This window comes from Gouania willdenowi, chromosome 13 (assembly GCF_900634775.1).
Source record: "Gouania willdenowi chromosome 13, fGouWil2.1, whole genome shotgun sequence".
Lineage (NCBI taxonomy): Eukaryota > Metazoa > Chordata > Actinopteri > Blenniiformes > Gobiesocidae > Gouania > Gouania willdenowi.
Genome location: NC_041056.1, coordinates 4,267,525 through 4,293,539, shown reverse-complemented (window position 1 = coordinate 4,293,539; position 26,015 = coordinate 4,267,525). Strand labels below are relative to the sequence as shown.

At 38.0% G+C, this 26,015-nt stretch overlaps 1 protein-coding gene across 3 annotated transcripts in view; it reads right to left on the bottom strand.

Moving 5' to 3' along the window:
* Positions 1 to 5,835: 5,835 nt before the first annotated feature.
* fndc3a (fibronectin type III domain containing 3A) overlaps positions 5,836 to 26,015 on the bottom strand; it is a 61,543-nt gene continuing 41,363 nt past the window's right edge. For 2 of the 3 annotated variants that reach the window (XM_028464465.1, XM_028464464.1), the window contains 16 exons: positions 25,711 to 25,764; positions 25,490 to 25,614; positions 25,209 to 25,383; positions 23,668 to 23,754; positions 22,005 to 22,143; positions 19,425 to 19,493; positions 19,224 to 19,342; positions 18,397 to 18,502; positions 18,067 to 18,242; positions 17,857 to 17,970; positions 16,198 to 16,347; positions 15,045 to 15,382; positions 13,562 to 13,774; positions 13,291 to 13,457; positions 9,742 to 9,866; positions 7,820 to 8,146 (listed from right to left, as the gene is read on the bottom strand). In XM_028464465.1, the coding sequence (XP_028320266.1) occupies positions 7,820 to 8,146; positions 9,742 to 9,866; positions 13,291 to 13,457; positions 13,562 to 13,774; positions 15,045 to 15,382; positions 16,198 to 16,347; positions 17,857 to 17,970; positions 18,067 to 18,242; positions 18,397 to 18,502; positions 19,224 to 19,342; positions 19,425 to 19,493; positions 22,005 to 22,143; positions 23,668 to 23,754; positions 25,209 to 25,383; positions 25,490 to 25,614; positions 25,711 to 25,764 (2,484 nt within the window). Of the gene's footprint in view, positions 8,147 to 9,741; positions 9,867 to 13,290; positions 13,458 to 13,561; positions 13,775 to 15,044; positions 15,383 to 16,197; positions 16,348 to 17,856; positions 17,971 to 18,066; positions 18,243 to 18,396; positions 18,503 to 19,223; positions 19,343 to 19,424; positions 19,494 to 22,004; positions 22,144 to 23,667; positions 23,755 to 25,208; positions 25,384 to 25,489; positions 25,615 to 25,710; positions 25,765 to 26,015 lie in introns of all 3 variants that reach the window. The other variant, XM_028464463.1, reaches the window with a different exon arrangement.

Below are 26,015 nucleotides of genomic sequence, written 5' to 3'. Positions count from 1 at the left end.
GCCCACCCAGCTCAGGTGGTGGTGGAACAATGGAGGAGGAGGAGGAAAACGCTGAAAGAGGAAAAATGGAGCATCAACATTTTTTAATCCACTACACCACATGTGTCAAACTCAAGGCCTGGGGCCCAATTTCGGCCCTTTAGACCAGTGGTTCTCAAACTATGGCTCATGTACCCCCATTCTCTTATTTCTAAATCCAAGTAGTACCCCCCTTTGTCAACTACTTTACTATTATGTGCTTAGGAAACTATTTAAAAACAACTATAGATCATAATGATGGAATAAACAAGTGATAACACACATTTTAAAGAATCACATATTGTAAATAAGTGGAAATAAACAGTATTTAGTTCAGTGGTTCACAACCGTTTTTAGATCTTGACCCTAGTTTGATATCAAGAATTTCTGGCGACTCCAAAGACATTTATTTTTTCTTTCTTTCAATTCATTATTGATCACAAATATATGTTTGTTGAACTAGATTTAAATATTTCACAAAGTGAATATATAGAAATACAGTTTTTCAAGATTGTGTGTTGTTTTAATTAAAAAGAAGAAGAAAAAAAAGAATATTTATTTCAAAAATCTATTTTAATTTTTCAGAAATTTCAGGTGACCCCATTTAATCTCCAGGTGACCCCACATGGGGTCCCGACCCCAAGGTTGAAAACAGCTGATTAGTAATAGTTTTTTATCATTTCTGACAGGACAAGAGTGACATTTTATTTGTTCATTTTCCTCTCTCTCTCTCTCTCTGAAGTACCACCTGTAGTGCCATCACATACTCCTAGGGGGTACACGTACCCCCATTTGAGAAACACTGCTTAAGAGCATCCAATTTGGCCCGCAGGAGAAAGTTTTTTTTTTTTTTTAAATGACAGAAAAATGTGAATCATTGTGTAAATATGTGTAGATATCACACTCCCTTCAAATACACACATTTAATGTAACTTTACAAGAGGTTTGTTAAACTCATTTTAGTTCAGGAGCCAAATACGGAACAGTTTGACCTCAAGTGGGCCACAGATTTTATGCAAACGAATAATTTCGACATTATTGTGCCCTAGTTTGCACATCTACGTAGACATAAAATACTAAATATGTAAGAAACTGACAAAATCCAAGCAACAAGTGACAGATATCAGTCCCAACAAGATCTTCACTTTAAAATTTCCTAGATTTTTGGACCAATTTCTATAAAATTAAGGAAAATATTATGAAATAATAAGTAAATTGAAGGATTTTGTAAGAATGTTGAGTGTTTTTCAACAGTTTAACATTAAAAATTACTGCAATCATGCGATTGACTTTTATTTTCACAATGATTCATGTTTTCTCTGTCATGTTTACTTTCTCCTGAGGGCCACATTGGATGCTTCACAGGGCCGGATTTGGCCCCTGGGCCTTAAGTTTGACGCGCGTGCAATAAGAGCTAATAGAGCCAACAGAACCACATCATCTGCAAAAAGTCGTGACCCAATCCTGAGGCCACCACCAAACCTCGGACCTCCTCAACGCCCTAGACCTAGAAATTATGTCCATAAACGTTCTGAACAGAACCCGTAACTAAGGGCAACCCTGAGTTCCACTAACTGCCGACAAGGCGGAAAAAACTACCAATCAATCCTAAGGATAAGAAAAGAAAGTGTATACTTTAAAATACCTGGAGACCTGCAGAAAGATCAATCATTTCCACTTTGTTATCATAGTAACACAGATAAATCAATAAATATAAATAATAAAGCTATTGATCGGGTTAGTCACCGAGTGGTAACAGATGAAAAAATAAAATGCATTGATTCAATAAAGGCCTTTAAATAAACACTCATATGTGAAGAAAAAAACACTGGAAACTCTTCAAGGTTCCTCATAGGGCTGAGCAATATATCAAGATTCAAGATAAATCAAGTTTTTAGAAATATGGAAAATTGCAATATCCCTACAATTATATATATATATTTGAGCTTATTTTGAATTTAAAATACTGCATAAAAAGCACAGTTAGATGCTCACTCACACATGCTGTCCCTTAAAGAAGAAGAAAAAAAAACAAAAGCGGCACATATTTCAAATTCAAATGTAACCCAGAATTGTCTTACTAATAAGACTTTATTGAGTTAAAAATATCAAGATTAATATCATATATTACCATTTTTAAGAAAAAATATTGAGATATGAGTTTTGGTCGATATTGCCCAGCCCTAGCACTGCATCCTAACCCAGACTTTCCCCTAAACAAGCCACACTACAGAACTCACTCACACATGCTGTCCCTTAGAGGAGAAAAAGCCAAAAAGTGCCACATATTGTGCAGCTGTTTCAGCTAATTTAACCCAGAATTATCTTTCTTCTGGTCAGATTTTATTTGAATTAAAAAATAATCGGGATTTATATCAAATATCGGCATTTTCAGTAAAAAATTGTTGAGATATGAGTGTTGGTCGATATCGCCCAGCCCTAGTTTCTCACCTGGAAAAGTCGAACTTGTTTTCTCAGCTTTAGAAACTTTCTGTCGACCTCCGTCTGGTGTCAATGCAACAGCAGCAACAGCAGCAACAAAAGCAGCAACAGAAGCAGCAGCAACAACAGATGAAGTGGCAGAGCCTGTCCTGATGCCCAATAACCGGTTGAATCTGTGCAGGAGACGAAGAAACGAGCACCTCCTCCTCTTCCTCCTCCTCCCAGGCACCCTAAGGAGTCTAAAGGGAGGCTATCTCTCTCTCTGTGTGTGTGTGTGTGTGTTGGTCAACTAATCTTCATAATCAAATGATGGCGGGACAGATGACGGTATAAGGACAGAAGATGGAGGGAGCAGCACTGAAGGAAAAACACCACTTGTGTTTCTTCTTCCCTGTGGAGGACTGATGGAGGATGTTAGTAAACAACAGTAAACAGATGCAGAGCTGCACACTCACTGTACAACACGTCCATCACTGCAAACCAAGCTGGTGGGAAAATGAGCTTTGTGATGAATTATGATTAAAGACATTTTTTCATTAACTCTGTTCTGTTCACGTCTATGATACCACACAGTCACTGCAAAGGTCCTGGAGGGCTGCAATCATGCATGCTCCATGCATTATTATTGTCATTTGTATTATTATTATCAATACTAGTAAAAATAAGGATTATAATAATATTAGTATTGATAACATTACCGTTACTATATTTACAAAGGAATACAATATGAAAAAACTGAGACAAAGATAATAATATTATTACTAATACTAATATTTTTTCATTGGCATTATAATTGATAATATATACTATTTTATTAATAATTTTTTTAATTGATATATCATTTAATAATGTTAAAAAACGAATTACAAACATGATAAAATCATTACTTTTATTAATAATAATAAATATTTGTTGATATTACAATTGATAGTTAAAATCGGATCACAAAAACGATAAAATCAGTAGGTTTATTATCATTAGTAGTAATATTTTTTAATTCGTAATACATCATATTTTATTATCTAAAAAAACTGACAAAAATGATAAAATTATTACTTTTATTAATAATAAATATTTGTTGGTATTACAATTGATAGTATCATCTATTATAATATAAAATCGAATTACAAAATTGATAAAATTAGTAGTTTTATCATTATTAGTAGTACAATACTTATTTTTTTAATTCATCTATGACATATCATATCATATATTATAATGTAAAAAAGTAATCACAAAAATGATAAAATCATTAGTTGTATTATTAATAATTAATCTAACATTATGTAATTTTTTTCTGAGCACAATGCACTAGAGGTATTATTACAATCTGCTGATAAACAGGTTTTATTACAACATGGACCATTTGTCTGATCTTTACTTTTGTGACAATGAAGATACTTTTTTTTTGCTGAAGTTCTTTAAGTGAAAGTCTACGTGACCGAAAACATGAAGAAACAGGTTTGTCCATGTTCTCCATCAGGATGGAGGGGGGTTTGACACCAGGACAAACCCTGATGATGGGGGGTGTATTTGTGTGTTATTGACCCGTGTCTGAGTGAACCACCAAGATCTGGATCTCAGAGGGTCATTGTGTGTGTGTGTGTGTGTGTGTGTGTGTGTGTTCACTCCTGTCAAAGACACGTGACAGCAGAGACAAAGATAAAAAAAAATATAACAAACTGCAATCACTGGGTTTTGTTTGACTATTGAAAATAAATAATAAAAAGGAAAAAAAACCTAAAACTATCAGTGGATGAGGAGCACAAACATAATTTCTTAGTAAATACTTAGGTTGTTAGTTTTCTGAACACAGTACTGCTGCTGTTAGTTCTGACTCACACATACTTTTCCACGTGCAATGATTCATTCAGTTTCTGTTCGTAGTCAATGTGTTTCTTTTCTATAGCTGTGGTAGACAGAATGCTTACATCTATCTATTAAGTCTACATTTTCATTTTGTGCTTTACAATCTTAGTTTATTACTCACTAATTTATTTTATTTATATATACTCATTTAGAGCAGATAAGGAATCCCGTTTCATTTATTAACTAGAAGTAACCAGGATAAGCCTGCATGGAAGGAGGAGATTGTTCTTTTTTTTGAGTTTCATTTATTCCGACAATTTTTTTTTAGCAAATTTACTTTGAACTCCTTTTGACTGTCAGTCTTCTTCAGAGGCATCTGCTAATGGCTTTGATGTGTCCTCGACTTCCACGTAATAATTCCAGTAAGTTTGTTTTGTTAATTATCTAATTTCATTCTTTTATTTTTTTAAAAAAGGCAAAAAGAACTTGCTGAAATTATTACGCGATAGTCAAGGAAACTTCAAAAGAAACATCAAAGTGAACAGAAGCCTCTGACGAAGACTGGCAGTTGTCAGTTGAAACATGTCAGGATATCAAAGTGGATTTCCGAAGGAACAGTCTCTGAATAAATAAAACCTCAACATATTCAAAAAGAAGACAAAGAATCTTGTGGGAAATTACAACATGGAAGCTAAGGACACATCAAAGCGATCAGCAGCCAGTCTTCTTTAGAGGCATCTGCTGATTGCTTTGATGTTTCCTTGACTTCCGCGTAATAATTCCGGCAAGTTATTTTTGTCTTCTTTTTTAATATTATTTTATTCATAAAGAACTTGATGGAATTATTATGCGGAAGTCAAGGAAATGAAGCTTTTAGCAGACGCTTCTGAAGCAGACTGACAGTTGACAGTTGAAACATGTCAAGAGATCAAAGTAAATTTCATGAAAAACGGTTGTCTGAATTAATGATACCTTAACACAATATTTAAAAAGACGACAAAAAAAACTTGCTGGAAATATTACGCGGAAGTCCAGGAAACATCAAAGCAATCAGCAGACACCTCTGAATAAGACTGGCAGTCGAAACATGTCAGGAGATCAAAGTACATTTCCTGAAAAACAGCTGTCTGAATTAATGAAACCTTAACATATTATTCAAAAACAAGACAAAACGAACTTGCTGGAATTTTTACGCGAAAGTCAGGGAAACTTCAAAGGAAACATCAAAATGAACAGCAGAGGCCTCTGAAGAACACTTGCAGTTGACATTTGAAACTTGTCAAGAGATCAAATGATGAGTGAAAGACAAAGATACTCAAACTTCAAACATGATGAAGAATTATAAATCCTTTATTGTGCATCCTTTTGTAGATATCATGGCTATACAGATACACTTTTAGATACGCATCTATGATAATACATTTTTCCCCATAACTTACATTGTAAAGTGATATGTCTGGTAGTATGTATAGTATAACAAATCTTCATTTTGGAATGTACGGTGTATGAGGTAACTGCAAACATTAAAATTACATAAAAATGGTCTCGTTTTTGTGCATATTTTACTTTTTTTTTTAAATATCTTTTTTGTAAATTTTTGTCAATTTCCCCCAAGCTGAAGGTGGTGAGCCCTGGAGGGTGGGGTGGGGGGATGGGGGAGGAGTTAAAATGGCACGCTTTTGCAATCGCTATCAAAAATAGGACTTTGACTTGTTGAAATGACAAAAGTGGAAACACCTGCAGATATACATCGAAAAGGACCAATTCATGTAATTTATCCAGGACGGGTTTTTGCAAAGGTACCTGCATTATTTCATTTTTACAGTTTCATTTCTCCTGTTAACACGAGACGGCACGGTCCAATCACCACTGAACACCCGGCGTTTTGTGATTCGTTACACACACACACACACACACACACACAATGAAACACACAGAAAAGGCAATTTTCAGAGCCACGCGAAATCCGTGACCGCGCATGTGTTTTCTTTTTTTTTTTTTTATATATATCTGCCGTTTTGCGTTCCATGATTCATAAACTACTCTGGGAGAGAACTTATATTACTTCAATATGATAAAAAAATATACTTCACTCACATGTATGACCTGACATAATGAACCGAAAAAAATAATCTGAATACATACGACTACTACTACTCTATTTGTCTTTACGATTATTTTCATAAACGTCAAAATTAATGCTGCGAGAAAAAAAAAGTAAAAAGAAATAAAACACATCTGAGTGTTTCTAACGCTAAAAGAAAAAGTAAGAAAAAAAACCCCAAAAAATTACCTCTCCTTCCAATTAAGGCCTCTGAAACAACAGGTCAATCCTTCTTTCCCTGTTTATTTATTTATTTTTTTAATTAAATAAGCTTTTATTTCATATTTTTGCTGTTTCAGTGACACGTTATGTGATAGTACGATTTTTTAAAAACACACAAAGGGGTTTTGCACGATCTCAAAGCGTCTTCTAATAAAATGCATCAGCAGGCCGAGAGTCACTCGGTGCAGGTTTACCGTCGCTAAGGTGCAAAAAAAAAATCGAAGGTTTTTGGGGGGAGGGGAAACAGGGAGGACACGAGCAAATAAAACAAGAAAACAAAAGAAGAGAGAGAGAGAGCTTACATTGTTGTGTTGTGCTCAAGGACAATTTTTTCAGAGTAAAGCAGCTGCATGATTGTAAAAACCAAGCTACAGTAATAGTAATACCTACGATATAGTAAAATAATCTGAATTCACTGTTACGTTTGGTTTTTTGGTTTCGTCGTCTGACTTTTTTTCCCCTCGCAAACTTACAGATCCTCGAGTCTCCGCTATACAAAAATATACCAACATCTATCCCCACACCCCCCCCGTCCCTCTGCCGTTACCACCGCCGCCGTCGAGTTCGCAAACATTCTCTACATCAAAAAAGGTCGGAAAGTGCTAGAAATAAACGTTCAATGGTGCGTTTGTGTCATTGTGAACCTTTTTAACTGTGAGTGACGTCCCTTCATGTGACCGTGTACCACCAACTACATACAGTATACACACACACACATACGTACACGCACACACCTTAATGTGCAAACACTGGCCAACCAGGTCCAAGTATCCAATAGCGAAAAGACTGACGATGTGACGCCTACAAACTATTTAGTCTGAAACACATTTATCAAAAACAGTTTCATACGGGACGCACAAATGAAAATATAAATAAGGACTTTTTCTATACATTGTTTTAGAGAAGCGACACTTGGCTCCGCCCCCAGTCACCCTTTGCCCTGATGACGAACCCCTAAGTCGATGCGTTCAATGACAGTGAGAAATTGCAAACCTCGACCGAACGACAAAAACTCACAAACGAGAAGGCGGCGAGAGACTCGGGGAGAAGATTCACAGCAGCTAAATGTGACTTCCTGTCTCAGCCCCTTCCCAGGACGCGTAATACGATTGGCCAGCTGGAGCCGCGAAAACAGTGAGTACAAAAACGACAGTGAGTGGCGGGGTGGGGATAAAGCTATAACCCTGAAGTTGGGGGGTGGGGTGGGGGGCGTCGACCCTCTGTTCATTTGATGACGAAGTACTGGATGACGAAAGCAATGAGGATGGCGATGACGGCGAAGACCATGAGGAGGAGGAAGGCGCACTGCTCATCCGTCAGGCTCTGTCTGCTGCGGCTCGACTCGGCGCCGGTTCTGCTCGCCAAGGCGGCCGCGCTGGCACCGCCGGGCGTGGCGTCCACTCTCTGTGGTGAGAGAGTGACGGTGGGGCTGTACGGGCCGCTCAGCTCAGGGGCGTCCTGGCACTGCCTGATGGCGCACACGCGGAAACGGTAGTCGCTGTTGGGCTGCAGGTTGTGAATGTGGAAGGATGTGGATGAACCTTTATAGGCCTGAGAGTTAAAGACACAAAGAGAAGATACTTTAAAACTTTTGGAACTTAACGGACAGTTAAAAAAGTCACAAGAAAAGAAAACTAAAAAAAAAAAAAAAAAATCGCATAAAACATGACTAACAACAACAGGTACAGTTTTAAAGCTGTTTGTGATGAATGCTCAAGGGTATTGTTAAAATGATATTTTATGGAATATATTAACGCATGTGAGGTCACTCTATAAGTGTTATTGTATGCAATTCATTTATTTTCTCAGTTAAAATGAAATTTTCTTAAAAAAAAAAGCCCATGAAAAGCAAAATAGTGTTTTTACTGCTGCTTAATTGTTCATTTTATATCTGATAATGAGTTACATCAAGTTATGGTTGATAAATATCTCTTTGATTTACTATGATTAAACCGGCTCAAGCTGACGATTAAACACTTTTTAGGTGTAATAATCACAATAGTTACATTGTCTAATGGGACCAGCTTTGTCTTGTGAACACATGAAATATAATTAAAAAATATTGCGTTTCACAAGTCTGGACGGATTAATAGTGACATTAGTATTCATGCTAATATTTATTTCACACGATGTGTGTCATGTTTAGTTTTTATCTTTCCATACAAGTGTTAAATCTTACCATAAACAGTAAGACGTGTTCTTTTTACTTGGTCTATTCCTTTTATGGAGTGGTTAGCGTTAGCTCTCAGCCCAGGCTGTGTGTCGGTGGGTTAGAAATGATTAGCATAGTTAGCTTTAGTTTAGTTTCCAGTTCATGATCAATGCTACAGCTTCATCTCTGTAACCGTGTTTGTGGGAACTTAGGGTGGATCTGACGTAGGAACGTGGACTGGTTGACTTTGTTGAAAGGTTATCTGGTCTGAACCAAGTAGTGGTTTATGATATATTGCTGCTCGGCAGCTTCAGGTAAGCGTGACGAGCACCGCCGTCTGTGTGCGTGAGGGGCGGTGGCCTTGCAGCGGAGCTACGGTGAGCAGCGCTCCACTCCAGAGAAATAAGTTGTTGACAAAAAAGTTGGGGGCCATTTTGGCCGGTGGAACAAGCTTTTTAGGGGCATTCTTGGCTAAATTGCGAGACAAATGGCCCGTGGCGCTCGCTAATTTCCGACATGGGGTGTGAATGTTTTTGACGACAAATTGTTAACGATAACATATCGCACATTCTTAGTACCGAAATATTTTCACAAGTATCTGTATCAAGTTGAAAATGTTAGTATGGTGATGGAAACCTGCAGAACAACATTCAATGAACTTCCTGTTTACGAGTGATTCCCTCCGTCCTGACAAACACTGAAAATAAATTTGAGAAAAGCAGACGGCGGCCCCCGTGTTCCCGCTTCCTGATTCAATTGCCATGTGGGATGTGGTGAGATTAGCATAAATCCACAGCGGCCATTATTTCCTGTGATGCATGTTGGCGGCTGAGACACCACACCTGAATACCTCGTGGAAGGGTGACCTTTGCATAATAATAATAATAGGCAATTTAGAGCCAGCGGTGACGAACACATGAACGCTGCAGCGAAAAAAAAACGGACTCATCTGCATCCTGATCTCCATAAAAAGCAACCAATGTGACGTCAGTACCTGTTTAAACTCTGAGTTTCCCATCATGGACTGCAGGGTGTAGATGACAGGGTCGCCCTTCATGGGGGGGAGCGCCTCCCATGTGACTTCACACGAGTTGTCGTCCAGTCGCTCCACTTTTGGCGCTGAAGAAGAAGAAGAGGGAGGAGGAGGAGGTTAGGATTAAAATATGCAGTTTACAAGAAGCTACAGAAAAAAAAGGGAAAGCTCTTGTCATTATGTGTACGAGTGTCTCGATAAACCTTTCACTTCCAATAATATACTGATATTGTAGCCTTTTGTATTGGCTGATAATGATACAATAAACGTTAGTAAAGGCTTGATGAAGTGATACCACTCAGAGAATAATAGTCAGAAAGAGAAGGTATGAGAAAATGATTATTAACCACTGGGTTACAGACATTTTAACCTTAAACAGAAGAACAACCTCAATAAAAACAATACAAAATCTATCATAATATCAGCGATTTTAGATTAGATAGAGATCGATATAATCCCATACTCGTTTTTTTTGCTGACATCAGACCGATCCGACAATCTTAATTATCTTGTGACTTTTTTTATTAAAATGTATTTACAACAAACTACATTAAACAATGAAGGATTAATAAAGAACTTTTGGTTTTTGTGTCGAGTTTAAAAGTGAAGTGTCTGTACACACTAGTAAACTAAAACTGGACTTTAAACACACAAACTATCTGAGATATACTTCTGTGTATATAAATGTATGTATGCATTTATTTCGCTCTGCTTTACTGGATTTTTTTTTTTTTTTTTAGCATTTTCTCCATTTTTCTCCTATTCCTGTATAAAGTACTGCTGTGAAAACCAAATGTCTCCATTGTGGGACCAATAACTACACACTGTATCATCATAAACATGTTTATAAAGGCTGTATTTAGTCATGTAATTTAGTCAGTATCAGTAATTGGTATTAATCTCAGAGGAGCATGTAAATACAGTGAAATCTTTTCATAGTTGTATAACAATTGTAATATAATTGTAAACGCGCAATTGACAATGAATTACAATTGTTGTGTAATTATAATTGTAATTTTAAAAATGCATTGCTGTCTTAATCATAATTAATTTGTAATTGAGTTTATATAACTGTAATTGTCATGAAAATTCTATAAAAATTGTCAATTTTAATTTAATGCAAAACTGGGGAACCATGTTACAGTTCTATGTACAGTTCTACACATACATAATTGACAATAATCTAAATATGTTTTATATAATTTCCCACATTTTACCATTTAAAATAAATTGAAATCTAGGGGTATACAGACATAAAAAAGGCTTTAAATATTAAAACCAATATTTTCTTTGATCCTGTTAGTGCCCTATCGTCCGGGCAGATCACTCCGCTCTCAGTCTGCTAGTCTCCTGGAAGTTCCTAAAGTGTCTAGATGTAGAACAGGAGGCAGAGCATTCAGCTACCAGGCTCCTGGCGTTTGGAACCAGCTCCCAGTCTTAGTACGAGATGCTGCTACTCTCTCCACCTTTAAAAGTAAACTCAAAACCTACTGATTTGCTAAAGCGTATACCGTATAATAGCGTTAACCTAACCACTAGGAACAAAGCTCGAAACCTAAAAATAGGAACTAAGAACTAAGATTATATAGTACAACACCAACATTATATTCAAACACGATCCACCATCTACACATAGCTCTAATGGGCTGCAATGGGATGATGTCCAGGCAGTTGTAGACAACCCCGCACTTCTGTCCCCCATCATACTGCTCACACTATTTACACTGATATCCACCCCACATACACATATATATATATATATTTTTTTAAATTTAATTACATTTTTTTTTCTGCAGTCTGTGCCTTCTCCTCGCCCTCTGCTCTCTTTTCAGTTTCAGGTGTCTTGATGCTGGAGCTGGCGGTTCCTGATTGATGGCTCACAGCTCAACTAATCTGGGACACTTAGATGAGCTGATCAATGGTTCGCGGCTCAACTAGTCTGGGACACTTGGATGGACTATCCTATCCTATCCTATCTGGCCCTCTGTTCACTAACTCCAACCAGTCGAAGCTAATGGCTGCCTCCTCTGAACCTGGTTCCGCTGAAGATTTCTTCCTATAAAAAGAGGGAGTTTTTTCTTCCCATTGTCGCTAAATGCTTGTTCGTGTGGATCTTGTTGGGTTCTTTCTTTTTTACTATGGATATTTTGTTCCACGCTTTGAGATGACTTTGTTGTATTTTGCGCTATATAAATAAAGTTGAATTTAATTTAATTGATTTTGATTAGGAAGCCTAACACGGTAAACAATAGACAGGAAAAGAAAATAGATGATAGAAATTTGTTTTTTAGTGTATTTTACAGTTGATTTAGGACCCGTTATCATAAGAGATGCTAACAGGAAGCTAACACTAGAGGAATGTTGACTTTTATTAGGTTATTTATTTCAGGCTCAGTAATTGAACTTTAGTAATTGAGAACATCATTGTAATTAACTTTGAGGATAAAAAATAATTGTAATTGAATTGTAATTAGAAAAAAATGCAGGTCACTATTTGTAATTGAATTGTAATTGAACATGGGTAATTTAAAAGATAATTGTAACTGAAAAATGTAACCCTGTTGTCAAGCATCAACAACATGCAACGCCACTTTAGGAATATATTCGACAAAATGACTAAAACCCCCCAAACTCTTTATTTCCTTTTTTTTAATTTAATTAGTTGTAGATCTTTCTAGTGAAAAGCTACTCTGTGTTTAAATCTAAAATAAATACTGCCGTCAGAAAAGTCAAATTATTGCCTTTATGTATGAGAACAATTATTGTCCTTATATATAAAGGTAATATGTACAATGACGTAAAGGCAATAATTGGCTTTACGTGTCCTTGGGTCCTTATACATGACGCTGTGCAACTTTCAAGGACAAGCCTTTTGTCTTCCCATTAACGTTAGAGTGAAAACCTTGGTCGGAGAAGGATTTAAAATATTAATTTAATATTATTTAATCTAAATTAATTGCAGAATTTAGTCTTCACATTTTGGATTTTCCACCTAGTTTTTGATTTCAATCAATGGATATTTCAAAGTTCTGGAGGGCCGCAACCAAGCAGGCTTGTTTTTTTTTTTTTAAATTTTTTTACATCCATCTGTTTCAGAGTTTGAATAAATACTCTTACTCATATATTATGACATGTTTTGTACTTTAAAAAGACGTGTATGACTTTAAAAAAAGACAAATATTTTTTTTCTCCCATTTATGTAACATTATCTAAGTGTAGCAACATGAACCTTCAAACTTTATTACAAAAACACAGTGAGTCAGCCTCTTTAAATACAATCTTCATATTATTAGACTTGCAATACGTCATTATTAGGGAATTATCTTCCTTTTGTGTGAAATGACAAATAATGTAGAGCAAGTATAAAAGAGAAGCATATTTTTAGAAGTGAAGCTTATGTGAATGAAGCTCATGTCTTTATTAGTGGCTGGATCAAGGAAAATGCGTTGATGAAAACCTAAACCAGGCTAATGATAGTGCAGAAAGGGAAAGAAAAGGAAGCTGCAGTACCTTTGACAGGAGCGGGGGGAGAGCGTGGGGTGGTGAAGGTGTAAACACTGGAGAAGGGCCCTTCACCCGCCTCATTAAAGGCCTGGATGCGGAACGTGTAAGAGGTAGACTCATTAAGCCTCTGGACTTTGTGTATGTGGCACGGCCCCTTATACATGGATATGAACCTTCAACGACAGCAAAAACCAAACCAAGACCATGAGGAAAAGAGAAATTAGGAATAACTACAGAATAACAACCAACAACAAAGGTTCCACTGAGAAGCCCAGACCTGCCGTTTCTGTCTCCCATCTGCAGCTGGTACTGGAGGGCATCTGAGGAGGCAGATTTAGTGGGACCGTCGCCCCACTTCAGTCTGAGGGTCTGGTGGCTGAAGGCTGTGCACTCAAGGCGTGGCGGTGGAGGAGGAAGAGGCTTTGTCTTCATCTTAAAGGTGTGACTGAAGGGCCCGGCGCCCAGGCTGTTCAGGGCCTGGATTCGAATCCTAGAGGGAAAGTGAGTGGGAAAAGTAGGATTAACAACAAGCTGTGGAACATGGAGGCACCAACCATAGCTAAAAGTCTGCACTGAGCTCACTACCTCACCTCTGAGTTTCACTCAGGTCCATTTTCATGTACTAAGAAATGTAATCAATCAGGATAAAGAAATTTTGGATAATCTGAAACATGCAGGTCAATGCTCACCCCTAGAAAAAATTTGCAACCCAAGCGAATAATTTAAACAGTCGACCAAATCCTGATATATGCTAATGCGTCAGGTCTATGCTATAGCTGCACGTAGCTCTCTACATGGACGTAGATCCCCAAGACTGCACATCGAGGTGCCACGGCCCGTAAGGGCTGTGATTGGTCCACTCCAAACCTCAGCCCCGGTCGTTGCCTTTTCCAGTAAACATCACAATGCTTTAACTTTTCACAGAGTGATGCGAGTGTTCACGGTTTGAGTCGAAAAGAGAACGAAGACGGACAGAAAGTCCCAGAGTTTTACTATTTCCTTTCATGCCTGCAGCACACGTTAGCCACCAAAACGGAGTCAATCACGGACTTTACTAGGGATAGGGCAGATGCCGATACCAATTTTTTTTCCATCAGCCTTAGCCGATGACCGATACGGACCGGCAATTTCCTTGAACCAATATTTGGAGCCGTGTAGACGTGCAACTGTCAGCTCTCAAAGTAAACAGACAAAAATACACAAAATGACAGTAAAATACACAGACTAAAATAATCAAAATCACTCAAAACACACAAGATGACTACAAAAATAGCCAGAAATCTATGAAACAACAAAAATACAAAAAATTAAAAAATCATTTAGAAAAATCTCTACAATCATAAAAACGTGTTAAAATTTAAGAATTTAGAAACATTGATCATTAATTGTTCATTCAAACATTTAAGGCCTTATTTTTTGATTCATTAATTTAATAATGTCTTTTGAGACTTTTTAAGGATCCGCGGGAACTCTAGTTGCATTTTTGCAGTTTATTCAAAGATAAAAATTTGTAAATTTGCCAACAAATGTATGTCTTTTAGTTGAATATCATTTTTTTTATCATCTTTTATTATCTAATCATGTTTAATTAGTTTTTTTGGGCTAATACACCACAAACACTGCTTTATTTTTTGGAACATAACATTTTCCTCTCAGCCATAGACATTATCTGTTTGCATAAAAACTACAAAACTATTCACATTTTCCCCCCTCTAATTTCTGCACAGTACGTGGGAACAGTCCTAACATGTGTTTCCCACCTGTAGCTGGTGTCCGGCTGCAGATGCTGGATGACGTGTTTCGTGACGGGACCGACGACGATGGGCTGCCGCTCCCCGAGGTCGATCAGGTAGGACGTGATTGGTGAGCCGTGGTCACATGGGGGATCCCAACAAATGCCCAAACACGTGGACGGAGAGTACATCGGTGCTGGCCGAGTACCGCTCTCCTCCTCTTCCTCGTCCTCGTCCTCCTCATCCTCTGGCCGTAGCTCCGCCTCCTTCAGGATGTAGATGCTGCTGACGCCCGCAGGCACAGAGCAGGGTGTCTGGCAGTGCACGGCGTCACTGAACGGACCAACGCCCGCCACGTTTACAGCCTGCACGGACGACGAGGCACAGGAGGAGGAGGAGGTGATTAAACTCTGCCATGTGACACGTGTGCAACATTACTGCACACCACAAGGTGGAGCTGTAACGTTACAATAGTGTTTACAAACACATTCAGCCTGTTTATGGTGCTTCATTTGTTCATGACTCATTTAGTCATCACATGATTAGTTCTAGTAAAGGTTTTGGTCAATCCTAGAGGTAAAAAATAATAAAGAATTAAAACAAAGGCAATTTGTTTACATTTGTAAACATACGTCATCTTTTTACACCGACTTGCCTCCACTTGCCTCTCATAAGACTCACATTTTATTTTTTAGTTCCTCATCATTTGAACAAAATAAACACGATCCAAAACATCTTTCTTTCCTTTGACAACTGTCTGGTTTCTCGTCGACAGAAATCTTCCTTTCCAAATCCCACATCGCTAACATTACACTGTCTGCATTGTTCCATATTTCTATTTAAAATACTTTTACAATGTTGAAATTTGTAAACTTTGTGTATGATGACTTTTGGGCTGGAAAGACGCACTTAAATAGTCTTTTAAAACAACCTTTACTTCTTTTATAAAACTTATTCTTAACAAAATATCTTAAATATAAGCTGAAAATATTCAAATTTGCATTTAAACTGTAATTTGACTTTCTAAAAGTCTCCTAGAGTTCCAAAGTCTTTAAAAGACAGTGAATACAGTAATATTGGTTCACTATGTGAAAGGACACATAGATGAAGTTGAACAGGAAAATGTGCGGCTTCTATGAACTCACGCTATTCGTGAGTGATAAATGTTGCTCAGACTCACCTGCACTCTACAGAAGTAGCTTGTTGCTGGCAGCAGACCCTTCATTTCATGACTAAACGCTGGTCCACTGTAACACACCTGCATGGAACCCTCCACTGCCCCCCACTCCAAGCGAAACTCTGTCACAGGAGCCCCGTTGCATTGTGGAGACTGGAGGATAAACAGATGATCAGCAATAATCAGCACCAGAGTACAAAGTAGGAAGAGATTATTAATAGTAGGGCCTTTTATTTTCAGTGACCCTATATCTTATCACGCATTCACGCGCTATTTTTCGATGGAAAACGGGTGAATGAATGTCTAGTAAGTGTAGAAAACTGACCAATATGTCCCAATTCTGCTTATAATCTCGTTAAATCTTGCGCCACATGTTTGACTAGTGACCATGTTCTCCTGTGATTGAAAATGAATGCAGAGCTTTATCTGAAGTGTGCTTTTACTGTGTTGTGGTTCAGATTATTCAGTGTAGTAGCTGAACCGGGGATCGTTTTACCTGGTGAAACATTGCGGCAGAAGCATTATACTTCCGATCACGCGGCTGTGCAGGATTTGGTGTAAAACGTGATGGTGATTTGCCATTTGGCGGCACTTAAAGCAATATTTCATCATTGTTTAGTATCATGATATATCATATCGTGACAAGCAAATGGTGAATCGTATCGTCAGATTGATGGCAATGCACAGCCCTATTTGACACCACATCATGCATTCCCATGGTATTTTTCACAAAGTGTTTTCAGCGTAATCCTCCCGTTTCTGTAAATCATCGAAAGCATATAAATGTAAAATTAAAGTGTGAAATGTCGACGACAAGACAAGACACTGACATGGGGGGAACTCTCAAACAGAATAGGGGATTTTTTTTTTTTTTTAAATGGAAAATTGGAGACCCCATAATAATAACGCCAGTTCAACAAATCTTGTGTTCTTATTACGATTAGGGATGAGTATTGGCAAGGATGTGGCAATACGATACGTATCATGTTACATGGGTCACATGGGTACAATATCACAATGTTCTGCCCAGTTAATATCAAAATTAAACGTAGAGATGAAAAATCAAGTTGCTGTATATGTTCATCAGAATATTATGATCATTCAAAGGACAAATTGAGTCAAAACATCCTATTTATTATTTATTTGTAGTGTTTTTGCACATTTTCACTGAAAAAAGAAAATGCAGTGTTACACACTGACATCATAAAATAAAGTGCAACAAGTTTCTTTTCACTGAGACGACTGTGTAGAAGTCTCAAAGTAACCATGACAACATCATGACAGCATTGTAACCACTAAGTGAGAACCTTAAGGATAAATCACCCTGTGTTACTGACAATGCACAAAAATAAGAAAAAATAATTGATCATATTGTGTCATGTTAAACACTGATCTGAACAGATTATATGAAAATAAAATGCATGTGCATACATAAATATTGCACACATTACACACTGCCATCATAAAATCAAGTGCATCAAATAACCATTGCAACACATTGAAAGCATAGTAACCACTGAAATATTGCACAAATACACAAAAAAATTAATTAAAAAAAAAAAAAAATATATATATATATATATATTTTTTTAAATACATTTTTTTCAAACCCCTAATTACGATACATGTGATCGGTTTGTGGTGAGATGAAGCCGGACTTACCTCCCAGCTCACCACCACACAGGTGGGGGATTTGCATGTGGTGGAGGGGATCCTGCACTGCTCAGGAGCCCCTGGCCCTGTCGTCACTTCACAGCGCTCCGAAAGTGGCCCAAACTAAAAAAAAAAAAACAATTTTTAAGGAAGATGGTCATAAGGAAATGACAACCACTATTGTGTTGTTATGAATTAAAAGTTGATTTTTTTTCTCACCCCGGCTTTGTTTGCCGCCTTAAGTCGGAAGCAGTAGGTTCTCCCCGGCATCAGCCCCCCCACGGAGCAGTCCATGTCTGGACCCTGGTACACCTCTCTGCTCTCCTCACACTGAGGCTCACTTGCTTCTAAACTGTAGCTGGAAACTGGACTTCCTCCATCTACCTGAGGGGGAGCTAAAAATGGACCTCAGTGTTATTATATCAATAAATATACATTTATACTGTATATTTGCAAAGGATTTATTTTTAAATTGCCACACATGATACAGAAGCTGCAAGACAAATAAAAGCATCCAACACAAATTCAAGTAGAAGTGGAGTGACTCACCCCAGCGCAGCTGAACCTCCCTGGCTTTGGGTTTACCCGCCAGACGTGGGGGTTGGCAGGGTCCTGGGGGTACAGCGGGGGTCTGGACCTGCAGGGTCTCGGACAGCTTGTGAGAGGAGACGAGAAAAAGCTAATTAGAAAATAAATCAACCATCCCAGCAATTAGAAAACAATTGTACTTGAAGAAAGATTAAAAATAGAAAAGAATAGAAAAATTAAATGCTCTGACACACAGAGTGCATGTTAAGTCACATTTTCCTGCACTAAATAAATCTAAAGCACTTGCCAGTGTGACTCATGTTTCTTTTCAAGTCTCTTTGTGAATGAAATGCATGCGCCAACAGCTGATGGAGAAATTAACGAAGGACCATCTGAGAACTGAACTAATTAGGAAAAACATCCTCCGACGCATGCGGCGCAGCTAATCGATTAGTGGACTTTGTCTTCTCCTCTTATATCAGGATTCTTACACCATCTAAATCCCCTAACATGAGGATTGTGGAAAAAAAATGACTGAATGAAGGAGAAATCTCAATAAAACAAAACAAAAATTGAGTCCAAATCTTAGAATGTCTGTATTCTAAAAATAATTCAACATTAATTGTCGGATCCAACAATTATAGTTTAAATAGATCAGGAATAATGATAAGACGTGTAATAAATATGACAAAAATAGCTGCTTTTAAAAATAAACCTAATTTTGGCTTTCCTGCCTCTTCTGTGAACCAATAAAAAGACCACATTCTGAACTCCTCAGACAGAGGCTGTTTGTAGCCGTGTGTGCACAGCCATGTGTGCACGTGTGCTGCTGACGCTCAATGACTCACCGGGCTCTGTCCTCCCTCGCTGATGCAGTAAACACGCGTCTGGTAGGTGCAGCCGGGCTTCAAACCGTCGCACACATGGTCCATGGCTGAGCCGGAGTACGCCAGCCCCCAGGACACACCTGCACACCCACACACACACAATCACAACACTGACGGGATGCGTTTGGAGCATTTTTCCACAGCACCGTGTGTGACACTCACCACTCAGGCCTTCAGAAAGCTCCACTACATATTTGGTGACTTCGGCTCCACCGTCATCTTTGGGCGGCTCTGGGTTTTTAAGCAAAACAAAACTGTCAGTAATTTATAACATTAATCTGTGCACAGCTGCAGGGGGAAAAAAGGATAATTTGTTTGTTTTCAGAGTGCTGACATCACATATCCACTGTAAAAGTACACAGTGACACATTGAGTGAATCCTCTGGAGGAAGTCAATGACTCGGCTGACATAGGAATAGTGTGGAGACTTTCCACTCTACCTTTTAACCTTTAATCTTTAATTTAGGCACACCTTGGTGTGAGCAGAATTAAATAACAAAGAATTTAAAGAAGGGTTGATTTTGCGACCGCTACGGCACTCGGGAATAGCTCTGGGTTTAGCTGATTCAGACTTCAGCCGTGAGCTGCAAAGTGGACACACCCACTTTCTCGTTGTTGGAGTAAATTAAAGGGTTTCCGCAGCTTTTATAACATTAAATGTGTTACATATGACGGTTACACACTATACATAAGGGTAGTGTGAGGGAAATACTTAATATTTTTGCATAAAAACATGACACATTTCGGTTATAAGGTAAATCCAAACGTTTCCACGTGTTTACATCATAGATAAGTACAAACTACTTTTCTGAAATGACATAAGGTACTGTATACAGTAGTCCCTCGCTGTAACGCAGTTCACCTTTCGCAGCCTCAGTGTTTCGCTGATTTTTTTACAGCGTAATTTTGGATGCATTTTTTTCACAGCGTATGTGCTCTGCATCTTGAGTGGCTAATGCTGCGTTCACCCACCAGCGACACATCCAACTCTGTGAGTTTCACTGCCAGCTGCAGCGAGGAGCTGTGCACTTTTTTCTCCTCTCATAAACAAACCACCAGTGAAAAAAGCTGGTGTGATTGGCGGCTAATGCTAACCTAGCTCAGTGCTACAGAAATAACTTTTACCTGCTACTACCATCTCCTCACTGATTCTCCTCCACACCTAATCCTTCCTAGTCCGGTCCCGGTTATAAAGGGTGTGTTATACAGCTCCAGGTGGTCACACACAGCTTCTACTCTATGGTTGAATGGGTGAACAGACCGGTGTCTGTGTTGATGACCTGACGTCATCGTCAACAAACGCTCTGAATGCGCCATCAATTTCTGATCGCTAGCTGTATGACTCTGAAGTGCTGTATGCTTGAAAACAGGTTTATGTTTTAAAATCTATGAAGGTTTAAACTTTGAGAGTGTTTAAACAGAGAATTGTTAATTCCTGTCTGAGAAAAGTGCATAAAGTGTGTGGTGAGGGGTTTTACAGCCTTAAAACATGTATAATAATTGTAAAAATAAAAATAAAGCTGACTACTTCGCAGATTTCGCTTATTGCGGGTTATTTTTAGAACGTAACCCCTGCGATAAAGAGGGACTACTGTATAGCAACTCCTCTCTGGCCCTCTTAAAGGACAGATTTGATACGACTCATATCACTGTGTTTATGCGTTTAAAGTTAACTGTGGATGAGACGATAAAGGCCCAAACATACCCGGGCAAAACAAACTGTCTGCACTCAGAGTTTTCATAGTCGAGCGCACTGCTGCTTAAGGGGATCAGAAAAAAAATCTATTCTGAGATATTTCACCGCGAGATTATCGTATCGCTCCAAAAACCGTCCAAATGGTTTTTTTTTAAATTGTATTTTTTAACATAAAAAAGCTAAAACATTTAATTGTACTAACATATGCATAGCACGAAAACGCCTGGTCACTAGGTGTCAGTGAACGCACCATTAGACCTTGTTAAACCTCCTCACTACTCAATGCATTTTAGCTGGAAGTTGATTGTACTTCATTTTCATAAAACATACTGGGCACTTTTATAGATGTGGTTACTTTAAAAAAATTTATTTAAAAAAATTTAAGAACTCAACAGAATCAGAATCTGTAAAAAGTTAAACTTTTTTGAAAAATATAATTTCACAGTTTGATAAACATACCACTTGATTTCAATTTTGGTACTTGAATTACAGTGAGTTCCCATCACTGCCATTTTGTATTTGTTAAGGTGACATTTTTAATTATCGATATCGCGATATATCGCAATGTACTGTATATTATGGTGGATAATATAGGGATAGAACTGATCGTGACATACAAATCGTGAATCGTACTGTATTGTCAGATTCACGATAATGCACAGCCCTACTGCTGTAGTTTCATGTGAAATTTTGGTGAAATCCTACATTTCCCACAATCTTCTGTGCTTCACTGCAGTCCTTGTACTCTTTCAAAGCTCGTCTCTGCAGGGACTTAGAAGGTTGAGTGTCTCGTCTAAAAACTGGAAGCGGTTAGCGGTTCAAATCCTACTCCCATTTTAGGCGTCATCATTGTGTCCTCAGGCAATAAACTCCACCCACATGGTTCTGTGTAAATGCGAATGAATGAACAGAGCCAAGCTTCTGTCTTGCCTGCAATTTTAGTAGATACATTTTAAAATAATTTGGGAATCCAGCCGTTATTATTAATATTTACTATTATTAGATGTCAAAAGAAGACAACGCATGAATCTGAATGGAAATCTCACCCCAGACCATCTTGAAGCTGTGAGGCAGGACTCGTCCTCTAATGACGGGTCGACAGGGACTACTGGGTCTGTCTGGGTGTGTGATGAACTCCACCACCGGGCTGGGGTTACTCTTCCCCTCTGAATTATACGCTGCCACCTGAGGGAGTGAAACACAATCAAAGACTCACATGTTTGTTAAAATAAATGAATAATTACTGTGGGCTAATGTGTAAAAGCATTTATGTCTTATGAACACTTCTAACAAGTGTTTGACATCAAAGGCTTTACAGTTCCAGAGCCCATGAGCAGCTGAGTGTTTGGATTTCAGTGAACCGTGATAATGAGGAGACGTCTGTACGCCTGCTGAGCACAAGTCATCCACAAAGAGAAGAAAAACCCACGCAGCATCTTCAGCCTCCACTAATATTCATGCGTTGGGAGGGACTCCTTAATAGATCTAGCATTAAATGATCTTTTTTTAAACAAATGCAGCAATTTTTGAGGAATACAGTTAGTTTTTTTGTTTCTGTATGGGTGCTGCCTGGCAGGGTTGAGGTAAATTTTAACTGTAATTGGTAATTCATTACAACTATTACATAATTAGAATTGTAATCATAATTGAAAAAAATGTTTTCTGTTGTAACCGTAATTTTATTTGAAAATGAGTTCAGCTAATTCACTTCATAATGTAATAGGCATGAAAATTTATAATTTATTCCAACAAACCAGGGGAACCATGTTATAGTTCCATGAATTGCACATACCAAGTTAACTATTATTAAAATACGATTCATATCAAGTTTTCCTGTCTGTTCTCCTGAGGATCATTTGACTATTTAAAAGTAATGTTAAATCGATGTGTATACATCAAAAATATTAATACCAATACTTGTATTGATTAGGAATCCTAACAAGGTAACGAAGAGACGAGAAAGATGATAGATAATATTTTTAGTCTATTTTAAAGCTCATTTAACACAAAACTAGCCCATTATCATAGGAGGTGCAAACAGAAAGTTAAATAAAAAGGGCACATTTTATGGAATTATTTAATTGTGATCAATTGTAACTGAACTTTAGTAATTGAGAACATAATTTTAATTGTAGTTGGAAAAAATGCCACCATAATGGTAATAAAGTTGTAATAGTAACTGATCCCATTGTGAAAGATGTGAAGCTGTGTCATAAATAGATTAGATATCAAACCCAAATAACATTATATAAAGTAAATTATATGAATAATCTAAAAATTAAAAGTTAGCCAATTTTGCTTTTGATAAAACTGGCATTTGAACAATTGCTGATGTGATGCACAATATTAGATTATCCTGCTTTGATCAATGACTCCATGTACTAGTCACTCTTTCAATAACAAAACATGTCATCTTGTTATCTTCCTTAGCAATAGTTGTTAAATATTGATCAAACAGTGAGCAACATCTTGCAAAATGCATTTAAATATCTGCCCGAGAGGCCAAAGCACGTCAAACCTCGACTGTCTGCAAACTACATAAGACCACAGTGTGAGTCTTTGTGTTGGTACGCCCACCACTGGGCTCTGCTGTTATTTATTTATTTATTTATCGACAAAGCATGAGTCACCATGTCCAGTCTGTAGCAAGCCTAGTCTCTACCCTTTAAAAATCAAACAGTTATTTGCCATTCTTCCCTGTGAACTCACCCTGAATTTGTACTTGGTGCTCCTGTGAAGACTCCTGACGGTGAAGGTTAGCTCATCACCGTCGTAGCTTGGCTGGAAGCCATAGCCCTGAGGTAGAGACAAATGATACAGTGAGAGGAGAAACAAGCAGGTGACAATGACTTACAAGAAAAATCCATTGTGAAGCAGAAAAAAGTGGCATGTTGGATGAACGCTGCCAGAGGGGGTGCTTCAAGCAGTGCCGTGGTAAGTGATAGGACAGGGCCTACAAATGTAATTTAGCATTTCAAACAAAAAGGCCTTCAACACATAGGAGTGTTTGAGACTGGGTCAATAATAAACTCCTTAAGACACCAGGTTGGTTTTATTGTGCCAAATAAAATAATGTTTTAAAGTAATACCAAATAATCAATGGAACTTCATTAATGAACTAATGAAACCAAATACGACAAAAAAAAAAAACCCAAAAAAACCTAAACTTAAGGTTTCTCGTAAAAAATTAGCTCATTGATCCATTTTGTAAACCAGAAAATAGGCTCATTCTAGGTAATGACATTGTAATTTTTTTGAAAATGGCATTAGGGGTCTAAGGATACACAAAACCAAAGATTAGATTTGAATCCCGATAAAAAAAAAAAAAATAATCAAAAATTGGGACGTAATGATGCATTTAAGTCCTTTCAATTTGAATACAGAGATCATATTTTGGTGAGCAAAAAAACTGATTCTTATTCTTTTAATTAAATTGTCAAAAAAAATTATAACCAATATATAGTCTTATCATAACCTTCAAAATAAACTGCACATTTCTGAATTTATCACCATGCAAAATTGAACAAAAATATATATTTTCTAAAAACATATACCATAAAATAAAAAATGCAAGAAAAGTTTTAAAATCATAAATGTTTTTTAAAAAACATTTTCCGACCCAGAAAGCCAAAATTCTGTCACACCGGCTCTGACTTCAAACTAATAAAGCTTGAGTTATTTGCCTGAACCTAGTACGGGTTCAGGTTCGGGCTTAAATTCGATTGTTACACCACAGGCCGACACGGGCCGAGCTCGGACGCGTGTTTCAATTAGCGCGACAAAGATGCACAAATGGATGCTGACTCGCCTCGGACCATTCTACGGGCTGCTCTTGGTTCAGTCGAGTGTGCAGCTGAACCAAGAGACACCGTGATGTCAAAACAAGCTGCACTAAAACAGTTACAGCACCACCTATTGTTTAAGTAGAGTATCAAAACACATGCTGTGCTGTATCATTTTATTCCCCTCTTATTTGCATCGGTTTAGGATATATCCTTAAATCTCTAGATGTCATGGATGATCATGACGCAAATGTGATAAATGCCACTTCAAATTTAAGAGGTATTTATTCTCAAACCCTTCCTCTAATCAAAAAAAAGCATAGTTTTAGCTTAGAGAATAATTGGCGACTGAATTTATTTTGCCCCAATCTGTGAAGAATCATTGGGTGTAGCGAATGGGATGCTGTGGCGGGATGGATAGATGGATGGATGGATGGATAGATGGATGGGTGTTACACAGAAACGTACCAAGCCGTCCTCCTCCATTTCTAAAACATAATTGATGTCGTCTTCCTTGGGGGAGCTGCTGGGTCTCTGCCACTTCAGACACAGCCACGTCACTCCAGCCACCTCTAGCTCTGGGGGTAAGGGAGGCAACGGCACACTGCACGAGGTGAACATCTCCACCACTTCACTGAACTCACTGAGGAAGGGGGCAGAAAGACAAGAAAAAAAAAAAAAAAGGTGAAACAGGAAGTAGAGTCAATGCAGACGGTGAAGAATATAACAGATGAAATGCGCACACCAACCTGACACCCATGTCGTTTTTGGCTGCGAGGCGGAACGAGTATCTTGTTGCAGGCGAAAGCTTGGTCAGTCTGTACTGCTTCAGGGGTCCATAGTAGCACTGTTCATGGGGGTCCGTGCCCTTCCCCTTTAAAAAAAAAAAGAAAAAAAGGGGATTAAGACAAAATGTTGGAAAACTGTTTCTGAATCAACATAATGATGAATCAAATGTAGTTTTTACTACCTCGTCCCACTGTAGAATGTAGTTTTGAATTTTGGAGCCGTTGTCACATGGAGCCTGTGGATGACCAACATTATTGTTTTTGAATGGGTGATAACCATTCAACTGTTTGCATACAGACCTAATATTTGTTAGCCTACACGAAGGTTCTCGCCAGCACTGTTGAGCGTAGGGGCCCCTGACGCTGTGATTTTGATCCCCTACGATGTGGGGTCTTTTCTGTTTTTTTCTCCTTTATTAATCAGCACCGCCATAATAATTGTTGCACACAAAAATATAGTCCCATATACGGCCCTCGGTCTAATTCT